At 41.0% G+C, this 20,687-nt stretch overlaps 3 protein-coding genes and 1 long non-coding RNA gene across 9 annotated transcripts in view; 2 read left to right on the top strand and 2 right to left on the bottom strand.

The window, feature by feature from the left end:
* eed (embryonic ectoderm development) overlaps positions 1–3,281 on the top strand; it is a 32,778-nt gene extending 29,497 nt beyond the window's left edge. For both annotated transcript variants that reach the window (XM_060050749.1, XM_060050750.1), the window contains one exon: positions 2,215–3,281. In XM_060050749.1, coding sequence (XP_059906732.1) covers positions 2,215–2,341 — 127 coding nt within the window. In that variant the 3' untranslated portion in view covers positions 2,342–3,281. The remainder of the gene's footprint in view (positions 1–2,214) is intronic.
* LOC132456400 (uncharacterized) lies at positions 2,596–3,850 on the bottom strand. Its single transcript, XR_009525461.1, has 2 exons — positions 3,727–3,850; positions 2,596–3,385 (listed from the first exon to the last, which is right to left on the bottom strand). It is a non-coding gene; the product is annotated as an uncharacterized LOC132456400 (long non-coding RNA).
* Positions 3,767–20,687, top strand: part of LOC132456398 (OX-2 membrane glycoprotein-like) — a 48,239-nt gene continuing 31,318 nt past the window's right edge. The window contains exon 1 of the mRNA XM_060050752.1: positions 3,767–3,900. Within this exon, the coding sequence (XP_059906735.1) occupies positions 3,858–3,900 (43 nt within the window). The 5' untranslated portion in view covers positions 3,767–3,857. The remainder of the gene's footprint in view (positions 3,901–20,687) is intronic.
* On the bottom strand, positions 6,213–19,389 carry LOC132456386 (uncharacterized). Of its 5 annotated transcripts, XM_060050738.1 has the most exons (7): positions 10,295–12,811; positions 9,612–9,970; positions 9,486–9,529; positions 8,937–9,411; positions 8,648–8,800; positions 8,469–8,561; positions 6,214–7,765 (listed from the first exon to the last, which is right to left on the bottom strand). In XM_060050738.1, the coding sequence occupies exons 2-7, from the start codon at positions 9,957–9,959 to the stop codon at positions 7,454–7,456; spliced, it is 1,425 nt and encodes a 474-aa protein (XP_059906721.1). In that variant the 5' UTR covers positions 9,960–9,970; positions 10,295–12,811; the 3' UTR covers positions 6,214–7,453. The 5 variants fall into 5 exon arrangements, with proteins under 5 accessions (XP_059906719.1, XP_059906718.1, XP_059906720.1 ...); XM_060050736.1 differs by lacking the exon at positions 10,295–12,811 and adding exons at positions 13,113–13,188; positions 19,056–19,389 and having other exon boundaries at positions 6,213–7,765; positions 8,937–9,970; XM_060050735.1 differs by having other exon boundaries at positions 6,213–7,765; positions 8,937–9,970.

Genomic DNA, 20,687 nt, shown 5'->3' with positions numbered 1-20,687 from the left:
GGAGATACTTCGAAACCGGATAGATCGAAACCGTAACGGTTTCGCCCGTTTCGGCTTCGTGTGGACGGGGCCTAAGGCTGGGGGTAAACGATTATTTATCAAACGATTAATCGGGCGATTATTTTATCGATTAGTCGACTAATCTAATGACCAATTGGACGTTGTTGTTTTTTTTTTTTTTCTGTTGCTCGATTAATAAAAACCATAATGTATCTCAAATAAATACCAAAAAATTCTTAATAATATACTTTATTTAATACGGAACCCGTAAAGGGACATGAAAAAATTGTGTGCGCATACTCTCTTGCGCTCCGCCTCCAACTACGAGATGGTTAGTTACATCTTTCCTGCTGTCGGCTCCCAGACCGAGGAGCACAGGTGTTACGTTCCCTCCAGGTCCGATGCGCTCTCGGGGGCATGACCCTTCACTTTGACCGACAGTGAGTCTGCTTATAGGTCGGAATATGATGGAATGAAGCGGCCACCGATTCTTGACAGGCTGGGTATTTTATTCTTACACACAACCGGACTCGTTCATGACTTCACTAGACTGACACGCACGCTATCGCTCGCTCTCCTCGCTCGTCCACCTACTCGCTGACGACACACACACACACACACACACACACACACACACACACACACACACACACACACACACACACACACACACACACACACACACACACACACACACACACACACACACACACACACACACACACACACACACACACACACACACACACACACACACACACACAGCCAGTGATATGCGCACGATGTTTGCTCATGAGATACTTTCTCGTGCGCACGAGATACTTTCTCATGCGCACGAGATACTTTCTCGTTTGAGATGCTCCAACATTGCTGTCGTGCTCTTGTGATATGCCAACTACTCCATTTGGCAAAGAGTGCAAATCACAACACCTTTCCGTTTAGGACTTAACTTGAAGTATTTCCATACCTTTGATGATTTCGTGCGCGGACATTTTCCTTTATTGTGACTTTCGTCCATTTCTCCGTCGAAAATCGTTGACGGAGAAATTTGACGTCGACGAATTTTTGACGTCATCGACGCATCGCTACAGCTCTACCCCTCACATGGTTGACCCCTTCCACCATCAGTTCACACTAGGGTTGGGCAAAATGATTCTTTTCCGGGAACTAGTTCTTTCAGTTCAGTTCACTATAACGATTCGTTTATTTCGTTCGTTTTGATTCGTTCGTTACGTCAGATTACATCATAAAAAAAATAAAAAATAAAAAATCTTTTTTATATAATTTTTTATTTTTTTTAATTGGTCGTGGGTCCGGATAGGACCGTCAAGACCGCAGTCCGCCGTTTGGAGATGCCTGCTATAAAGTATGTCGAACGTCCCACCAATATTTATACCACTTGCTTACTCTCTATATTTCATTCATGGTTTTACATTTATAATTTTATTTTACTTTACATTTAATTCTTCATTGTTCAGGCATTACAGAACTTGCATGGTCATAAATAAAAAATACGAACTGCAGTTTAATTTCTTTGTTTGTTCTTAAATTGACGTAGAATGGAGCAAAGACTCCTGGGATTGGGAAATGCGTTTATCCAATAAACAGATGGAGGTCAAGTCTATTTTCGAAAAAATTTAGGGGGATATGAGTCGAATGGTATGACCCATGATACGTCAGACAGAGAAAGCGCGCATATTCGACGGTACCCGCCTTGTCATTGGTTTACCCAGGTGCCATTCCAACACCATTGCTACCTCTCATTGGCTGAATCTTTGAGAAAGTTGTAGACTCAATCAATGGAAGTCGCGGGGAGACGGAGCTCTGTTCGTTTGTATATTTTATTTACGTGACCATATGTTTGGTTTATGTTAAAAAAAAAAGAATCAAAGAACCAGTTCTTCTTGTTTTGGGGAACCAGTTCTTGTCGTTCACGTTCGGGATTCGTTCGTTGTAACGAATCAGTCGCGACCGACACATCCCTAGTTCACACAGTCGGTGTGTGAATGTGTGTACGACCTGGTCAATGTCAGTCCATTTAGCATTTACATTGTGGGGATTTTGCTGATGCTTTTATCCAAAGCGACATACAACCATTCACACACCGACGGCGGAGTCAACTTCGCAGGGCGACAGCAGTCAGCTGCTCAGGAGCAGTCGGGGTGAGGAGTGTTGCTCGGGGACACTTTGACACTCAGCTATGTCTCTCTCCAGGTGCATCACCCTGACCCTGCCCCGCTGCACCTCGGCCATCCGCCAGACCAGCTTCAGCCGGGACAGCAGCATCCTGATCGCCGTGTGCGACGACGCCTCCATCTGGCGCTGGGACCGCCAGCGCTGAGCTCCATCCCTCCGCCACTTGCCACCTTCACCCGTTCAACCATAGGGTCCCTGCCCTGTGCAGCCGCCACGGGGGTCGTTTCCCCATGGGTCAGAAACAGTTGTTATTTTTTAGCAAGTGTTTCGTTCAACGAACTGATACCTGACCCTGGATGAGTGTTGTCTTGGGGGGGGGCTGTACCCCCTTCCCTTTGAGAAAGGGAATTACGCGTCACAGAGCGCTAAACACAGGTCGCCCATTTTCTGGCTATTGAAATAGACTGTTCAGATGAGTCCGTCTCAATAAAATCCCTTTTTTTTTTTCATTATGTACATCTCGGTTTTTTTCATTTGCTGTAGAATATCTTCGCTAGCAGACACTCGTCCAACCGTCTTACTCTGAAAGGAGCAAATCGCAACCGCTATACACCCAAAAGTTACAAATACCATGTAAAACTACTCCCTCTTTTTTATCAAACAATAACGCAATAATAGACTATGCTAAACCTGAACACGTCCTCTGGTTCACATTCTCCTCCCTCTTGATTGTACAACCCCATGAAGATCAGTCTGTCCACAAAGAGACTTCCTGTTTATCAGAATGATGGAAGAACAGGAATGTTTTTATGTCACACGCAAAGGAAATATTTGTTGATAATATTCGACATTCAGGCCTGACCTGCATTCCACTCACAGTATCTTAGTCATGGGTTTGCTTCCCTTTTGCTTTTGCTTCTCTAGAATACAGAAGTAAGTTTTGGGAGTTTCCAAACATGTGTTTAAATCTGTCACACCTACATTCGTTGGCAAGCAATTGCTTTCAATTTGTTATGTTTTGCTTGGAGGTCCTCATGATGATACAATATAAAGTCAATGTTTTGCATTGTCTCTTGTGTGTCTCTTTACTAATAACATGCATCTTCTGTGATTTTGACTTCAAATAAAACCTATTTTTCTATGGAGGTATTCTGTCGAATGGCATTTCCTCTTGAAGGACCAACTTACTAACAGGAAGGAATAACTTAATTGATAGCCAGCGGGGCAAACCCCTGATAAGAAACAATCCCTTGTGATAAGGCAGAGAAGTTATCTCTGATTTGGTTCTTGATTTAATTTAGTTTCAATTTTATTTTGACCATATTTCAAGCCAACACCAGTTATAAATGGTTTCTTCTGTACATATTGGACAACACCATATAAAGTGATCATAGGTTTACCTGGGTCAATTAAAACCTCTAGGCGTGGCCTATTTACTATTCTGCCCACTTCCGATATAAACTGAATTCTAGTGATGGATTTCATGATTCTTTTCCTTGATTCGGTTCGCATCTGTCAGTTCGCCAGGAAGAATCAATGGGAAGCAATTCCTTATGTGGTTCTTGTCTTCTGTTTATAACATCCGAGAACGCGAGTCATTCAATGTGCGTCATTTTGATGACTGGTTTCGCTCTCGGGGGGCGGTCATTTCCAGCGAACCAACCATATTAAATGGTCCAGCGGTGAAAAACCCAGTGAACAGACCCTACAAGACTGCATTGATGTTGAAAGCAGCGTACCTAATCATCGTGTCCGTGCTTACGGGTGAGTCAAAACACGCTCACCAGTATGCTTTATTAAGAATAGAAAATGTACTGTACGGCTCAGCGCTGGAGGTCTAAAGCTGGACGCTACTGGTGATATATTATGTAATATTTTTATACCGTTTGTTTTGTTCCCCCTGTTTGTTCTGTTTGCCTTCACTTTAGCGTCTATTTGTTTTCATTAGTACTTTGCATTTTCTTTGTAGGCCTATTGTATCTTGTGTTTTCCACTGCTGCTGGCTGTTGTTGTAACAAAGGAATGTCCACTCCGGGGATTAATAAAGTGGTAATCTTATCTTATTTTATCTGCTAAACAGTATCCAGGAATCACAGCTGTAGTCTATATCCAATACCAAAGAAATTAGTTTCGATTTTAGCCAGTGGGAGCTGAGCTCCCATATGCCGCTTTTCCACCGCACATGTAGCTCGACTCGACACGACTCGACACGGTAGCAGCACGGGTCATTTTCCACCGCAAATAGTACCTCCTGGACGTGGGCGGGGTCGGCTGCGCGAAAGGGCCGTGCCGTATTTTTGTACGCGACGCAAACAACACCTACGCACAGGGCCGTCGATAAGGGGTGAAAGGTGATGATGACGATTCAGGGGGCCCACAAAAAAAAAAAAAAAATTCTTTTAAATTATTATTTTATCACCAGCCCATATTACCACCATAGTACCCCCCCCCCGTCAACAATTGTTCTCCCCGGTCAACAATTGCTCCTTCCACCCCCCCCCCCCCCCCCCCCGTCAACAACTGCTCCTTCAACCCCCCCCCCCCCCCCCAGGAATTGTAGCAACGGCCCTGCCTACGCAACCCGCACATGGGCTGTGTCCCAATTCATAGGACGCATCCTTTGTAGACCGCGTCCTTCGAAGGATGCGGCCTTCGTAGACCGTGAAGGACACTCCGAAGGCCGAAGAAATGGGACGGTCTAGCCTACGGAGCATTTCTGGTTTACGTAACAAACCGTTACCGCCCTTTCACTTGCGTGACCACGCGCTGCTCCTGTCACCTAGCAACCCTGACAGCTGAACTGACCTGTTAGTAAACAGAAGTTAAACCGGACAGCGCGAAAAAAAGAAACCAACAAAAATTATTATTGATCATTATGTTTTTGTGTATAGTAGTTTTATAATAATTGTTGTAAATAGTCACATGAATGTTTGTTGTAAATAGTTTTATTGTTGTATATATGTTTTATAAGTTATATACGAATACATTAGTCAATACAAAAAAGTTAGTAAGGGTTTTAATAAATAGTTAATCAAAAAAGTTAGTTAAATAGTTAGTTAAATAAGTAAGTTTCAATAAATATGTAAATAATAATAAACAATGTGTTAAATATAACAGAACATAAGTTATTTGTCCACCAAACGCTCCAAAATTGAGAAAAACCTATCCATTCTTTCCCTGCTTTCCTGGGCTCTTCTCTCCTCTGCCTCCCTTTGTAGCCTCATGTCATCAATATATCGCTGTCGGTACAGAAAGGATGTTCATAGAACCAAGTGCAAGTACCACAATCGCTAGGCTAACCCATTCCCCGTGTTACAGCCATGATAGCAGCTACTGCAGTTGCTACACAGTTAAGTACTATAATACAATACAATACAACACAGTGTACAATGGTTGCCAGAAGGGGGAGGGTGGCTATGCAGTCGAGGTGGACTCTGAACAGGTGAATCTTGAGTCCTTTTCGGAAGATAGTGAGCGACTCTGGAACATGTCTTCCTCTCTGTCCCTCTTTCTGGACCTTGGCCCTCGCTGTCTTTCCTCCTCCTGATCCTTGTCCTCAACCTCCTGATCCACCACTGCTGTACTTGGCCCTGGTGTGTTCTCAGGGATGGAGGCAATTAGGACAGGGGGGTTGGTGGAATGCATCTGTCACAATACCTTATCCATGGGGACAAACCAGGGCCAAGTGGCAGCAGTGGGTTTCCCACCTACCCCCTCTCCTGACCCTGGATACTTGCAATCCTAAGGCAGAGGAAATCAATCATGGCAGTTAACAACAAGAGCAGTATCAAAACTAATTTCAGCAAAAGTTTTTCTTTGCCAGCGGGGGAGTCACCTTACCCTGCAGGCCTATTTTCTCCAGAATTGTCCTAAACAGTAAACACAGAGACATTATTAATCAGAGAAAACAAGAGACACATTTATCAATCATGTTAATAGCCCATGTTAACAATAGGCCATTTATAATATATATATTTGACCATCTTGTAAAGGTTACATTTAAATGAGCCCTCATCCTATATGAAGCCCATAATAATAAGACAACCACACTGAAAAAAGTTTTTAGTTCAACTAATTAAAAATTTTTAGGGTAACAGTTCACATCTATATTGTATAAGTTGAGCCAATGAAAAAATAAAACTTGTCTCAAACTGTATTTTCTATGTCCATGGAAACTATATTTTAAGACTTGGCCAAAATCATATTTTCTTGTTAAAAGGAAGCCAATTAATTTAAATGTAATGTTTTATCTAACAAAAATATATAGATTTTATCAAACAATTGTTTATCATTTAATAAATACAACTAAATAGAAATTATTTGTTTTATCCAATCAAAGATATATATTTTATCAAACAAATATTTATTATTTCAGAAATACAACTAAATAGAAATTATTTGTTTTATCCAATCAAAGAGATATAATTTTATCAAACAAGTATTTATTATTTCAGAAACACAACTAAATAGAAATTATTTGCTTTATCCAATCAAAAAGATATATATTTTATCAAACAAATATTTATCATTTAAAATATAAAACTAAATAGAAATTATTTGTTTAATAAAAAATATATATATCAATAATTCTCATGACACATTGATATCAATTAACTAACTTATAAAATGATAAAACATGACATTTTACAGGGTATCTGCATGGTTGTAATTTAACACTTGAGAAATGGAATTCAAAAACAGTCAAAACCCTGATTTAAATTAACAGTGTTCCAAGTTACTAACGTTGGGATGCCAAATCTGGCTGAAATGTAAAGTCGTCCTGATTTAACCAAACAGTGTACAATTGCAAGACATCAACGGTGGGTTGCCAAACCTGGCTGAACTGTAAAATCCTCCTGATATAACCAAACAGTGTACAATCCCAAGACATTAACGGTGAGATGCCAAACCTGGCTGAACTGTAAAATCCTCCTGATATAACCAAACAGTGTACAATCCCAAGACATTAACAGTGAGATGCCAAACCTGGCTGAAATGTAAAATCCGTCAGTCAAGTCTCAAGTCAGTCAGTCAAGTCTCATGTCAGTCAGTCAGTCAAGTCTCAAGTTAGTCAGTCAGTCAAGTCTCAAGTTAGTCAGTCAAGTCTCAAGTCAGTCAGTCAGTCAAGGCGCAAGTAAGTCAGTCAGTCAAGTCTCAAGTCAGTCAGTCAAGTCTCAAGTCAGTCAGTCAGTCAAGTCTCTAGTCAGTCAGTCAGCTCTCAAATTAGTCACACCACATATGTATGCCAGCTAGTCAGCTGCAAAAGCAAACACTACTACTGACTAATGCTACTTTACTTGCTACTGTTACGATGCAACTAAGCTGTACTGTATAGCTGGTCGTAGAGCTTCTTGACCTTGGTGGTCATGCCTTTCGGGTCCAGCTCCATGAGGACTTTCTGGATATATTCAAATGTCTGTTTCAATGTCTTTGGATATTCCATATTGAGAACATAAAGGAGTCCCATGAGAATGGCGACAGCATTTGCGACAGACGGCAACTCGTTCACAACCTCTTGTCCCTCAAGTATAATGCCAATGTCTTTGGGTGCAGCTTGTGCATCTCTGATGATGTAGATTGCCATGGTTGCCCCCTGAAGAATGTGTTCAGCCTCTTCCTTCTCCGACACCTGGAAGAGAACAGAACGAACAGTAAAGAACATACAGTGCATTCGTAAAGTATTCAGACACCTTCACACCCCCCCCCCCCCCCCCCATATAGACTTAATTTTAAATGGATTCAATTAACTCATCTTTTTTATCATCAATCTAAACAATATCCCATCATGACAAAGCAAACTTTTTTTTTAACCCTTGTGCCGTCTTCGGGTCAAGGAAGGAGGAAGGGGGGAAGGGAGGAAAGAAGGAAGGTAGGAAGTAACCATAACAACCACTCATGCAATATGGGAAACACATGAAATAACCTGATAAAGAAAAATACTGCACAGAAAATATTACATTTTGTTAAATGGCAACTACAATGTAAACATGCTACTAATGAGATCCTTGCTTGTGTTGTATGAACTCTAAATGTACGACGCTTTGGATAAAAGCATCTGCTAAATGACATTGTAACAAACAAATTCCTTGACTTTCCACATGGAATATGCTTTTTAAACTTCCATGATATTCCAGAAATTCCATGATGCGTGGGAACCCCGGAAGATTATGCAGTAGATGTGGATGGATCACAGAGTTTCTCCTGACTAATGTTTCAGATTTGAGTTTGAATAGAATGTACCCCGATTGTTGAATATACAGTGCATTCGTAAACACTCATATCAAGTGGACAGTCTTAGCTAGCATTACACCTGTACAGTAATCTTGCCTTACCAGGAATTCTTGGACCAGATCATCCATTGATTCTCTCATGTTGATGATGAGACATTTGAGAGCGATCTCCCTCCTTGTACCGATATCAGTATCCTGCATGAAGACAGTGACAATGATTAATAATACTTGTTCAGTCCATCCATTCAATCAGTGTGAGTTGACAAAACATCTGTACATACCTTTTCTACAACTGGCAGGAGCTTTGTCTTCTCCCGAGTTGCTCCACCCTTCTTTCTGACAACCTGAATCAGTTCGATGCACTTCTCGTCAAGTTTCTCCATGAACCTTGCTTCAAGGGGTATTGTGGTTACTCTGTGGAACTCTGCATTTATCTAGGGAACATACATATATACAGTATAGAGAGATGGATAAATGACATGTGCCTCAGGCAAAAGCATGTGATTTAGCTTTACATTCATTTGATTACATTTTACATTTTGATCCATGTTATGAATAAAGCCAGTGTACCTCTTGGACTTCGAAGAGTGCTGGCCATCTCTCAATAATATCCTCCAAAGATGCTTTCTTGTTGACAATTTCTTGCCTCCGAAATGCGAACGTCTGAGCCATCTTCGCTCTTATTGTTTTGCCATTGTTCCTTTTCTTTACTTCAGTCAAAAGGGCTATTCTCTCTTGTTCCATGGACTCAGGGGTCTCGCCATGAGGTAGAGATGGGTAATGGTTAGACTCGGCTCTCCTGGGTTTTTTTATGTTCTTTGCTGGGTGGGCGTCGGTGGGGGATTTTCTTTTGACAGAATTCACAGTCAGCTCGTCAGATGATGAACTGTGTGATTTTAGGTATGTGCGATAGTTATACATCTTCGTCTTGAGCCTCTGTTTCCATCCGTAACTGTGGTTGAAGGACCCTGGTTCTTTCAGACAGGGGTGTGTCTGTGTGAGCGCCTGTGCCACTTCACTCAAGTCTGCATCACTAGGATAGGATCTGTACGAATAGACTTTGTCAGCGAGTCTTTCAAGTATGTCGGAAATCATTTTAGAGCTGGGAGTCAGTCTAACCTGGTTGCTCTGATACTCTGCATTTCCAGCCTTAAGTTGAGATTCTGTGGAAAGTGAGAAAGTAGGGATGATGAACACCTTGGGCCACTGCTCCTTTCTGAAGGTGTCCGAGGAAGCGTCGCTTACAGGTAATGTATCATCTGAGCATGCAGATGAAGAGATACTTGCATCATCTTGGCTGTGAACATTGGCCTCATTCACAGAGAGGTCAACTGGCTCAAAGACTAATGTCACAGGGGGGGGTTGAACAACCTTCAAAGTGGCAAGATCCTTCAGGTCTGAAGTTTTAGTCAAGTTAACCCAACTGCTGAAGTCAGCATCGTAGTACTGAAGCCGTATTTCATTAGTTAGACCAGAAATATTCTTTATTTCTTCGATGACTTCGTCAACGGAGCCAGGGATGCCATTCGGAAGCTCCAGCTTGATGCAACTGTCCTCTTCTAAAATCACCAGGAGCCGTGTGACACTCGCCATGTCTAGAGATCCTGTGAGTGGGAGGGAAAGAGAGGGAGAGACACCTTAGGTACCCATTAACCCCATACCAGATTGACAAATTAAACAATATAAACAAACAAAGAAATAGGTATAACTAAATTATTGACACTTAAAATTAGGACATTAGGCTTTCATTTCAACTAACATTTTCTCATTTAAGGGAGAATTCCGGTCATTTTCCAAATAAAGCTCTAGGTTCCTGAGTGCTACCATAGGAAAAGTCCTGAAAAAAATATGTCCAGCCACGATCGAGCTCCCCTGCTACTAGCTGCACAACAGGAAAAAACATATAAGAGATATTGACTCTTGCAAACCTTAAACGTGAATATATCGCTTCAGGGTGATAAGCCTCATTGTCCCAACTGTGTAGTCTGCCAAAGGGTAAGGATCAGTCAGTTGAGATGGCTCCAGAACTTCTATCTCCTTTGTAGGCGAGATTTCAAGTTGATAGGCTCTAAAGTGTTCCAGGTACCAAGCACTTAGTTTCCTAACAATGAAGACCAACTCCTTTTGGAGAACCACCATCTGGATGATTTCAATAAATGCAGGCATTCCTTCAAGTGAACCATGAGCAAGGATCATTCCAAGTCTGTAGTTAAATCCATTATAGGTGACGTTCTCGGCCAAAGACACTTCCTTCACGTTTGGGTTCTTGTGTTTCACAGCCCGTGCAATATCATCTTTCAGGACATCAATGCTAACAGTTGAGAACTTTTTCACTTCCAGGAGAGGTTTAGGAAAGCCACAGGTGTAAATATGGTGTGCCATGGATAATTGGTGTCTCTGTGCCAAGGACAACAACACATTTTTAAAGCATCGAGTGTGCCGCACAACTCTCTTAAAAAAGCTATGCTTCGCTTCGAATCGTAAAGTCCAAAGAGAAACTAAAGGGCCAAACTGACGAATTAGCTGTGGATAATGTTCTAAGAAGTGATGCTTAGGAAGCAAGTTGGTGTCTGGGAAAACCTCCTTGAACCGCACTCTATGCTCAGAGATTTTGAAATTCAAATAAGCTATTGTTTCATCAGTATGCACCGGTGTGACAACAAGGTCCACAATGTCCTTTAAGTCAGTGAGGAGATTCCAGGCAGGTTCATCAGCAGGCACTTTCTGCCCGAGGAGGAGTGGCAAAAACCTGATCAAACTCCAATTCTCGTGAGAATTGCCACCAACTGTTCTCCTAATTTTGTAGGTCAGTGGCACAGGATGGGGGCAATTTGCTTTATCAGTCCACTTGAAGGGGAAAGTTTTTATAGAGTCATTCAAAAAGTTCAAAGTAAAGTACTTCGAGGTGAGCACAGAGAGACACAGAGCTACTTCAACTGGAACAATTCCTTCAAATAAATCATGAACAATGTCAGGTGGAAAGCCAGTAGTGACATTAAAATGAGTAAGTTTTTCCGACAAAACACACCTCCTCTTAACACCAAAACAATTGACCAATGATTCTTCCTCAAGGGTTTTAAGATGTCTTCCGTGACCCTCCTCTGTCCTCAAAGAGAATGCTTCACTCCCTACGTCCCTTGTTTGAATTTCTAATTTCGTGGCTGTACAAAACCTACAAATGTATGCACCAGAAAAACTCTCCAAAAAACCAGCAATACCGTGGGCACCGAGGTTGTCAGCAACAACACATTGAATTGTTCCCTTTACACATTTCCCTAACTTGGGCACAAATATTCCATGTTGTTCCAAAATAAGGATATCACTAATCAAAGGTTCTAGAACAATGTCATATCCATACAACTTTACATCATCACTATTAATCAATGCAGCCAAGTAGATTGATGACAACGAAGAATGAGAACCAGGTGGCAGATTGCCTAAAATCCAATATATGGCACAGATTTTATGTTTTTTACGCGATGTGCCAAGGGGGTTGCACACCTCAAAATCATCTATATAGAGAATTAAGGAAACGGCACACTCATTTGAGAAAAGTGTGTTTTCTTTAAAAATTGCACCATCCCAGAGACATCTGTAAACCTGCTTCTCACTTAACACTGATTGAAGTTTCTCGTTCAAATTAACTGCACTGCTTAGGATAGTCTCACAGTTCAAAACCTGCTGCAACGTTTTTAGTACAGGAATATATTGAAAAGACCTTCTGTTCTTTTGGTCAATTACAAATTCTACTGGTTCCACTACACTAAACTTAGTAATATAATATTTGTTGCGCTTCCATGCAGTAGACAATGGGCCTTGTGTTCCGATAGCGAGTTGAATAGGATGTGATGTGCAGATTTCTGTGGCTAAGTCTTGGACAAGTGATCCATCTACTTGACAATTGTGAGCCCCTAAAAACTGAGTGATAGTCTTCTGGGTGACCGGCACAGAAACAGTCCCAATGAGATATTGCAGTTCCTCAAGGAGTAAATTTACAGCTGCACTTGACACCAGGTAACTATGTTCTAATTTCAGTAAAACTGAGGCTAATTTTAGCTCAACATCTTTTGTCAAATCTCTAGGTTCTTCAAAAGTTGGTTCATCAAATAGTAAATCTTCATTCAACTCAGTGTCACTGTTACTTGAATCTAAAGCAGAGGGATTGACGATTGACCTGTGAACTATTCCAGGTTTTAAATCTCCAACTGTACACACTTTGTGTTTTCTCCATTTGTGAGTGTGAAAACTTCCATATATGTTGGTTTGATATGAACAATCAACATACATACAAGGAACTGATTCATTATTCTTCAAATGTTGGCCAATGTGGTGAAAAAAGTCAGTTTCAGTAGAAAGTTGCGAGTACCCACAAACGTGGCACTTCAAATGTGAGATCTCTTCTGTTGAGGATTGCTGAGAAAAGTGGTTTGTAGAAAGATGCTTCTTTAAAGCATTCCATGTTTCACATGAAAATGGACAGTTTTCATATAGACAGAGGTAAGGATGGTGCCTTCCATAATGTTGATGATCTAGTCTATAATGCTTAAGCAATTCAGATCTTCTGGTACATGAATAGTCACAGTCCTTGCACCTCCACATTCATCAGATACCTGAGGAAACAAAAGAAGAAAAAAAAATTGAGGGACAAGCGAACCCCCCCCCCCCCCAAACAGTAAAAAGTGAGAGTCTCCAAACAACTGTTCTAGGGCGTTTGTCTGTGTCTCTCTGCTTCTATCTCTGTCCTACCTTAACAGCAGCGATGATAAGGTCGTGGCTGAAGAGATCTTTCCACCGATGATAGAGGAATGTGATGATATCCTAGCTAGAGTGAGTGAGAAAGACAGTTTGATTATCTCATTCTTTGTAAACATAACAAATTTAAATATTCAAATCAATGACAGATTATGATTTAACTTTAATGCAAACAATGTACTGTTGGAGACCTGTGTGGACACCCATATAGAGACGTGCGTGTATGTGTGTGTTAAGGCTGAAGTTACCTAACTATCTGTTTAATCTATGTTCGTAGTACAACCCTCTGGTAACGTTAGCAATGTTTCTCATACATAGGCTTTACCTGGGCACCTGTCTTGAGTTTAACTCTGTTTATTTTAATTAATGTCTGTGAAAAATTAGGTTTCAAAATCATGAAAATAACAAAAACAGTATTCTCTGCTCTAGGCGCTAAAAAGCAACTGAACAGCCTGGAAAAGAAACTGAACCGCCTGGTTCATGCTGAACTCCCTTATAAAAGTACACAATTTAAAACAGGTCTTGTTTGAGTAGTCTTAGGGACAAGCAACATGGATGATATTTATAAAAAAATAACATTTTGTTGTTATAATTCGGCACCTATTTTGTAGGCAAATGTAGACTTATTTCAGTAAAAAAAACAAAACTTAAATGACCATGATGACTGACACACACACACACACACACATTTGCTAAATAAATGTATAATAAAATATAATTAACTACCCACAGAGATCTTAAGAATTAACATATGAATAAGTATATGAAATTATGTTTAAAGTCATGGAACAATAAGCAGTATCATCTGCTCTGAAATGCTGGAGGTGTGTGGAGATACTGTACTCTGTCAAGCTGCCTGCAGAACTCCCTTATAAAAATAAGAAAAAAAAAACCATTTACAACAAGCCTTGTTTAGAGGAGTCTAGGATAAACAACATAGATAATATTGAAAAGATAACATTCATTAGCCACTTCAATGTAATTCGGCACATATTCTGTAGTTAAATGTGGACTCATTTCGGTAACAATGTAACTTAAATGACCAGTTACCAGGCGATCCATCACAATCATCGTTGCGTTAATTTGACGGTTTTTTTCAATGGAGTTCAGTATTGACGTTACTCACGTGGAAGGAAATTCCCATCAAACTATCAAACTAGTCAGTGCAGAGGGGTATTCCATCAAAGTAGCTAACGAAAGCGGCTATTAGTTGATTAAGCCTGGTTAGAACTAGCGCCAACTTCTACTTGAGGCTAAAGCCGTTCCATCAACGCAGTTCAGCCGCGCCTTGCTCAGGTTAGTTCAAGCCAGGCTAACGTTATCCTGGATTACGCGCGTTCACGAGATATGTAACCAGCGTTGAATAAACCGTGAATGTCGAATCATCGATCAAATGTCCGAAAATGTCCGAAAAGGACCGAGCGGGATCTTTTCCAGCGGATTGCCATAGTATGGCAAGCAGAGTGTGCCACAATTCGACTTCAATGAAACGCGTTCTGGAAAACCGGAACGCGTTCTGGCGCGCGTGCTGGCGTTTCAGAACGCGTTTCATTGAAGTCGAATTGTGGCACACTCGGCTTGCCATACTTGTGGAGGTCTATGAGGAGTACACGCATATAATAACTCAAAAAGGGAACACCGTAACCAATAATAGAAACAGAGAGGCTGCCTGACACAAAAATCGGCGATCTGTTGAATGCATGAGTAGTATTAAGCGTAACATATTTTAATATAATATTGACCATGGATTTTAAAGCAGGTAGATAGTCTCGAGTTAACGTGTCGGACTTGCACCCGGTCGTCCGGGGTTCTATCCCCACGCAAGTAATAGTAATATAGGAAGGATTACTAGAGAAATCAAATAACTTTTCATGCCAATTATTTTCCATTTCTTTGAATATTCTTAATTAGGGAATTAATACAATTAATAAAGGTTATTACAAAATGAAGCCAACGCCAAGAATACTAGCATTAGTCTGGACGCGAACTCGGGTCGCGCATATCACTCGCAGTGCTGCTAGACCATTCACCCAGCAGCTGATTAGTGATCACGCGATAATACATACATTTGTGTGAAAATGTGTTGTGAAAATAGCCACAGTTATAATAGATATAGCAATTAATTGAATTATTTAATTTGCATCATTAGACCCTTAGTGAAAATATACGCTGTTTGTACTTTATATATGTACATCTATGACAAAATTGTGAGGACTAGTTTTGGCGGAACCTTCTGATGGTAGCCTACAATTGTTGCTGACAGATGGATTTCTCTGAAACACCGCTCAAGTTAGCCTGACAGTTAACCTGCTCCCGACCAGGTTAGTTTGGTCGGATAAATTGCCATGGTTACTTAGCGGAAATTCCCTTAAGTCATATTGATGGAACGCAACTCTAGCTGAAAGAAGCCAGCCAACGCTGATTGGCAATAGCCAATCAGCGTTGAGCTTGACCCGACGTCACTGGCAGAGAGTAGTGAGCTTGGACAGAAGCATACGGCCGACATCTTTCTTTATTCTGTGTGGAAATAGTAACATAGTTACGCCATTAAATGCTTTTATGGAAACATTTTTAGCGAGAAATGTGCATTTTACTTTCATAATGTTCGCTCGGTGAATGTGAAGGATGTTTGGTTTGATAGTTATGACGAAGAGGGAACGCTCCGTTCACTTGCATGGACAGAGACTCTGGTTACTAAGCAACCTCAACGTCTTGGCGGACTATATATCTGCTGATCAACACTACGAATGCTGGAAACACAGCAGACACACCATGTGAAGTTATTTAAAACGATTATTGTTATTTATATCCGAGATTATTTAATCTAACCCGATCTAAACTCTATCACCCAAACACGGCGGCGTTTGGGTTTCCTACCTCGGACTCCAGCGCAGCCATGTCCATGGCAGCCACGGCCGGCAACTTTCTTTATTCTGGGTGGAAATAGTAACATATTTACGCCATTAAATGCGTTTACGGAAACATTTCTAGCGAGAAATGTGCATTTTACTTTCATAAGGTTCGCTCGGTGAATGTGAAGGATGTTTGGTTTGATAGTTATGACGAAGAGTGAACGCTCCGTTCACTTGCATGGACAGAGTCTCTGATTGCTAAGCAACCTCAACGTCTTGGCGGACTATTTCTCTGCTGATCAACACTACGAATGCTGGAAACACACCAGACACACCATGTGAAGTTATTTAACCCGATTATTGTTATTTATATCCGAGATTATTTAATCTAACCCGATCCAAGCTCTATCATCCACCCAAACACGGCGGCGTTTGGGTTTCCTTCCTCGGACTCCTAAATCCAGCGCAGCCACAGGCTGGGGGGGGGGGGTCTCATCTACGCGCGTTACGCGCGTATCTGACCATTTTTGACACAAAATGGTCAAGCAACATTTTAGCTGCGTTACGCGCGTACATGGTACGCGAGGTACGCGCTTGGTGTGTTCGCAAAATGGTGCTGTGCCGATTTACAAACGTCGTATACGAGTGAGAGTATTTAGAAATACACTGCAATAAAACCGCATACCAATGTCAAATAAACCACATATTAAATGAGTTTCACTTATATTACCTTTTAATTAATGTTGAGGTCACGTTACATGGTTCTTGCACCATTTTTAAAGTCAAATTTAAGACTTTTTAAGACTTTTTAAGACAAACACATACATAAATTAAGACCCAAAAAATTTCAGAAAAATTATTTGATAGAAAAGGTGTGTATAATTGAGTCACTTATCGATCAACCGTAGCCGTAGTACTAGCAGTAGTGGTACTCTTGCAAAGTTATCTCGGAAGCGCGTGGACACGACGATACGCGAACACATTAACGCACCCGTGTCACCCATAGTCACCCATGACCCGTCGCTTAGCAACCGGACACGCTGGGGTTGATATGTTACCGGACTACTGTAACTACTAGTACGGAGTGATAACAAAGACATGAATCAGGCAATAAATCCACCGTCCTTGACAGCGGTCAAGTTTGGAGTGCGGAGTGGACCAAATGCGAACTACTGCAGCTTTCCTAAGTTAAACCCCAAACTAATCGGAATAAGTTTATGCATGTCGATTATAGCAGACTACACCACCTCTTCTGTAGCCGAATAGAATTATATTACGAACAGATAATTGTATTCCGATTGAGGCGTATTATATGATCCTTTTCTATTCCGATTGAGCTGTTCTTCCGCTGATCTATGCGGATCAGATGTGTCCATGTAAACACGGCTGACAGTGAACACACACACACACACACACACACACACACACACACACACACACACACACACACACACACACACACACACACACACACACACACACACACACACACACACACACACACACACACACACGCTTTGAAGCCGAACTTCCTTATTCGAATATAATGCGAATATCAAAAATAAATCAAAATTCAAACGAATATTAGGCAGCCCTTAATATTCGAACCTGTTATGGCAGGCCAAGAGGGAGAGCGTCGGAGAACCCGACGCAGTCTACTCATAATATTGTAATGACCACGGAAGAGGCATTGAATGAAGTATTGATTAGACAGCGATTTATTAGATACCTAATAAACCGTCGGAACACGCAGGACCGGTAACCATAGCAACGCCGGTAAACAAACCCCGCGAAGCCCAATCCAGGTCTTACTGAAGGAATTTAATGGTCAAAATATTATTAATAAATATTCGAATATTAATATTAATAAACAAACAAACTTCGAATATGATTTTTGGCAAAAGGTCAAAGCCCGTCACACAATTTAATAAATTTACTGTTTGGAATACTTACATTAAAATGATCCAGCATGAACTGTGATCCATAGTACCGCGATAAGACATGGCTGTCAGTGTCGTCCGTGGGCCAGTACCTCACATGGATATCCATCTGTTTGCTTTTAGTGGTTTTGTTCACTCATCGAACATGAGGACGTACTGTTTATCGTTTACGCTGCGTGACAGCTCTCTTTTTATGAAAGATGCAATCCCGTATTTGGCAAGATAGGCCGTTTTGTTTTCACCGCAGGTGAACGACTTCGCAAACTCAGAATCTGGGAACATATCAGCCAAGACGTTACTAATGTCCTCGTTCGATTTGAAGGAATTATGTCTGCTCACCGTGTGGAGAACCCACAATACCTCTGCCTTCTGGGTTTCTGGTGGCGACACAAAGCCGGTTAACGCCGTCTGATGTGAAGTACTAGCCACGGATGCTGAACTTTTCAGTCCACTTCTTTCAAATAATACGGGCATCGGTGTAGTCCCGCTAGCTGCCACGGAGTATATCGGATATATTTCTGCGACCTCATGTGGGACTCAAGAGCTTTTGCTCCCATGGTCCCTAGTATGAATGCCTTTCGGGATAAACGACACCTTGCCTCGTCACCTGCCTTCTCCAACCACCCCCGAAACGTATCCTCCTCAAACCATTTCTCATTGAATTTGCACTGTCCCATCCTGAAAGTAGCGCAAGTTGGCCCAATGATGTCAACCGTCACTAGCTAAAAGTAGCGCCAGCAAGCTAGCCTACAGACGCAGCTGCAGGCTGCAGATGCAACCGGCCCCCCGATGACTGATGTCAACGTTAACGTAACGTAACACTCCTGAAAATGCCGTAATTAAAAGACGCATTAGGTGATTTGTTGTGCGCGACAATTTCCCTTAGTCTTAAAAAAACCTCTGCAAAATTTAATACCTAGAGCAAATTTACAGTAAATTTAAGACAATTTATGGCCTTAATTTTACACAAAAAAAATTAAGACTTTTTAAGACTTTTTAAGGACCCGCGGGAACCATGCGTTAGCTACACTAGGCTAGCTAGCAAGCTACATTTAGTTAGCACCTACCAGAGAAATAGCCAGTGACAAACAGAGAAATAACAGCATTAAAAACAGCAGCATATGATTATTGTTGTTTTCACTTACCAGAATATAATCCGTAAAATGTGGATATGATGCTACCAGTCTCTCTCTGGCGCAGGAACAGGTCCAGGTCGGTTGATGCCGCGTGGTCTCTGCTCAAGTTTAGTTTTATGTGCGAATGCGCATGTGCGGCGAACCTATGCGTAATCCTAAAATTATGCATTTGTCAAAACAGAAATGTCTTGGTTTGAGCTCTTTGCGAAATTTAATGTAAAAATATTTATTTTAAACAATTTAATAAATGAAAAAATATTAATTGGAAAAGTAAAACAAATAATATTAAACTGCATGGAAGGACAATTATAAATTGGATGAAGTACAGCTCGAAAACATTTTTACAGTGCAGTAGAAGTCAAAACACCCTTTTTCTTTGTGTGTTTTTCTAGTGCTGTCTAGTACTGATGCGAGCTGTGACTTTTTTTTGTCTTTCTTTCTTTAATAACCCAAAATAGGACATCGTAGTAAAGGATTTCTGGGGATGTTGTATCGGTCCTGCTGTTTAATGAGGGCTAATTTAACTAACCTTTACAAGATGGCCAAATGAAGATATATAAATGGCCTATAATAATTTTTATAAACTAACTTACGATATAAATAAACGATTGTTTCTTTACCCCCAAGCCACACTTGCTGAGTATTTCACCCCGGTGAACAGCTCATCATTCTCCCCCCTCAATAGAATAAATCGAGCAGTATGCTGCTGGCCCCCTAAACCAAAACCAAATGTTAGAATTAGTTTTGCTTTACACTACCAAACCAAAGCAGCTTAAATAGCAAAATAACCAAGTTAACTGTGTAATCAATCCCAACGTCTGTAACGTTACGGTCTGAAAACCAGGGTCCACAACCTGTGTTCGCGTTGGTCCCAGGGACGCTGGAAGTAATTCACAGTTGGGGGGGCTGAGAAACGTTCCGATGACGTCATAATGCGAAAGGTCAAACATAAATAAATAACGTTCTCGATAGGGTGTACACTTGGTTATTTATATGCCTAGTAATCATGTGATAAAGGCTATAATGAGATGTCATCACAACCAACCTGTATTAGACCAGAGGTTTTAGAAATACACCATAAGGCCAAATTGTGAATGTGCTTCATTGAATCACACATGAAAGTATTTCTCAGAATATGTCTTTAATTAAGACCTCAAATATTTAATTACACGCACAAGGTACTGATATTATGCATTAGACAGTGTTATGAACAGCTGTTTTTAGCTCTGTTCAAAATGCTAGTGCTAGCCTAGTTGATGACGTCCAGAGTAGAACACTTTAAATGCTGTGTCGTTATGCTGTGTTTGTGGTACTACATTTTGTGAATCAAATCATGCTTGTGACATTTATAGTCAAATATGTTGTTTGAGTTATGTAAATAAAATGACAATAGTATAACAATAGTCTGATATATTTATTCATTTATTTATTTCCACGTTTTTTTTTGCATTTCACATTCAGCCTCTCGCCACCAGGGGGGGCTGCAGCCCCCCCAGCACCCCCACTTCCAGCGTCCATGGTTGGTCCATTTATCTAACGTTACAGAATAGCAAATTATCTATATAATCGCCACAATTTCGGTAAATATAACCATTTTAGCCTCTTAAATTTGAAACTATAGGACTTAACGGGTGTTCTTAG

This window comes from Gadus macrocephalus, chromosome 4 (assembly GCF_031168955.1).
Source record: "Gadus macrocephalus chromosome 4, ASM3116895v1".
NCBI classification, from domain to species: domain Eukaryota; kingdom Metazoa; phylum Chordata; class Actinopteri; order Gadiformes; family Gadidae; genus Gadus; species Gadus macrocephalus.
This window is presented reverse-complemented; position numbering and strand designations above follow the sequence as displayed.

What these genes read in the sequence shown, in the direction of transcription:
- LOC132456386 (XM_060050734.1), bottom strand. Translation starts at nt 12,653, where the DNA reads ATGTATGTTGATTGTTCATATCAAACCAACATATATGGAAGTTTTCAC.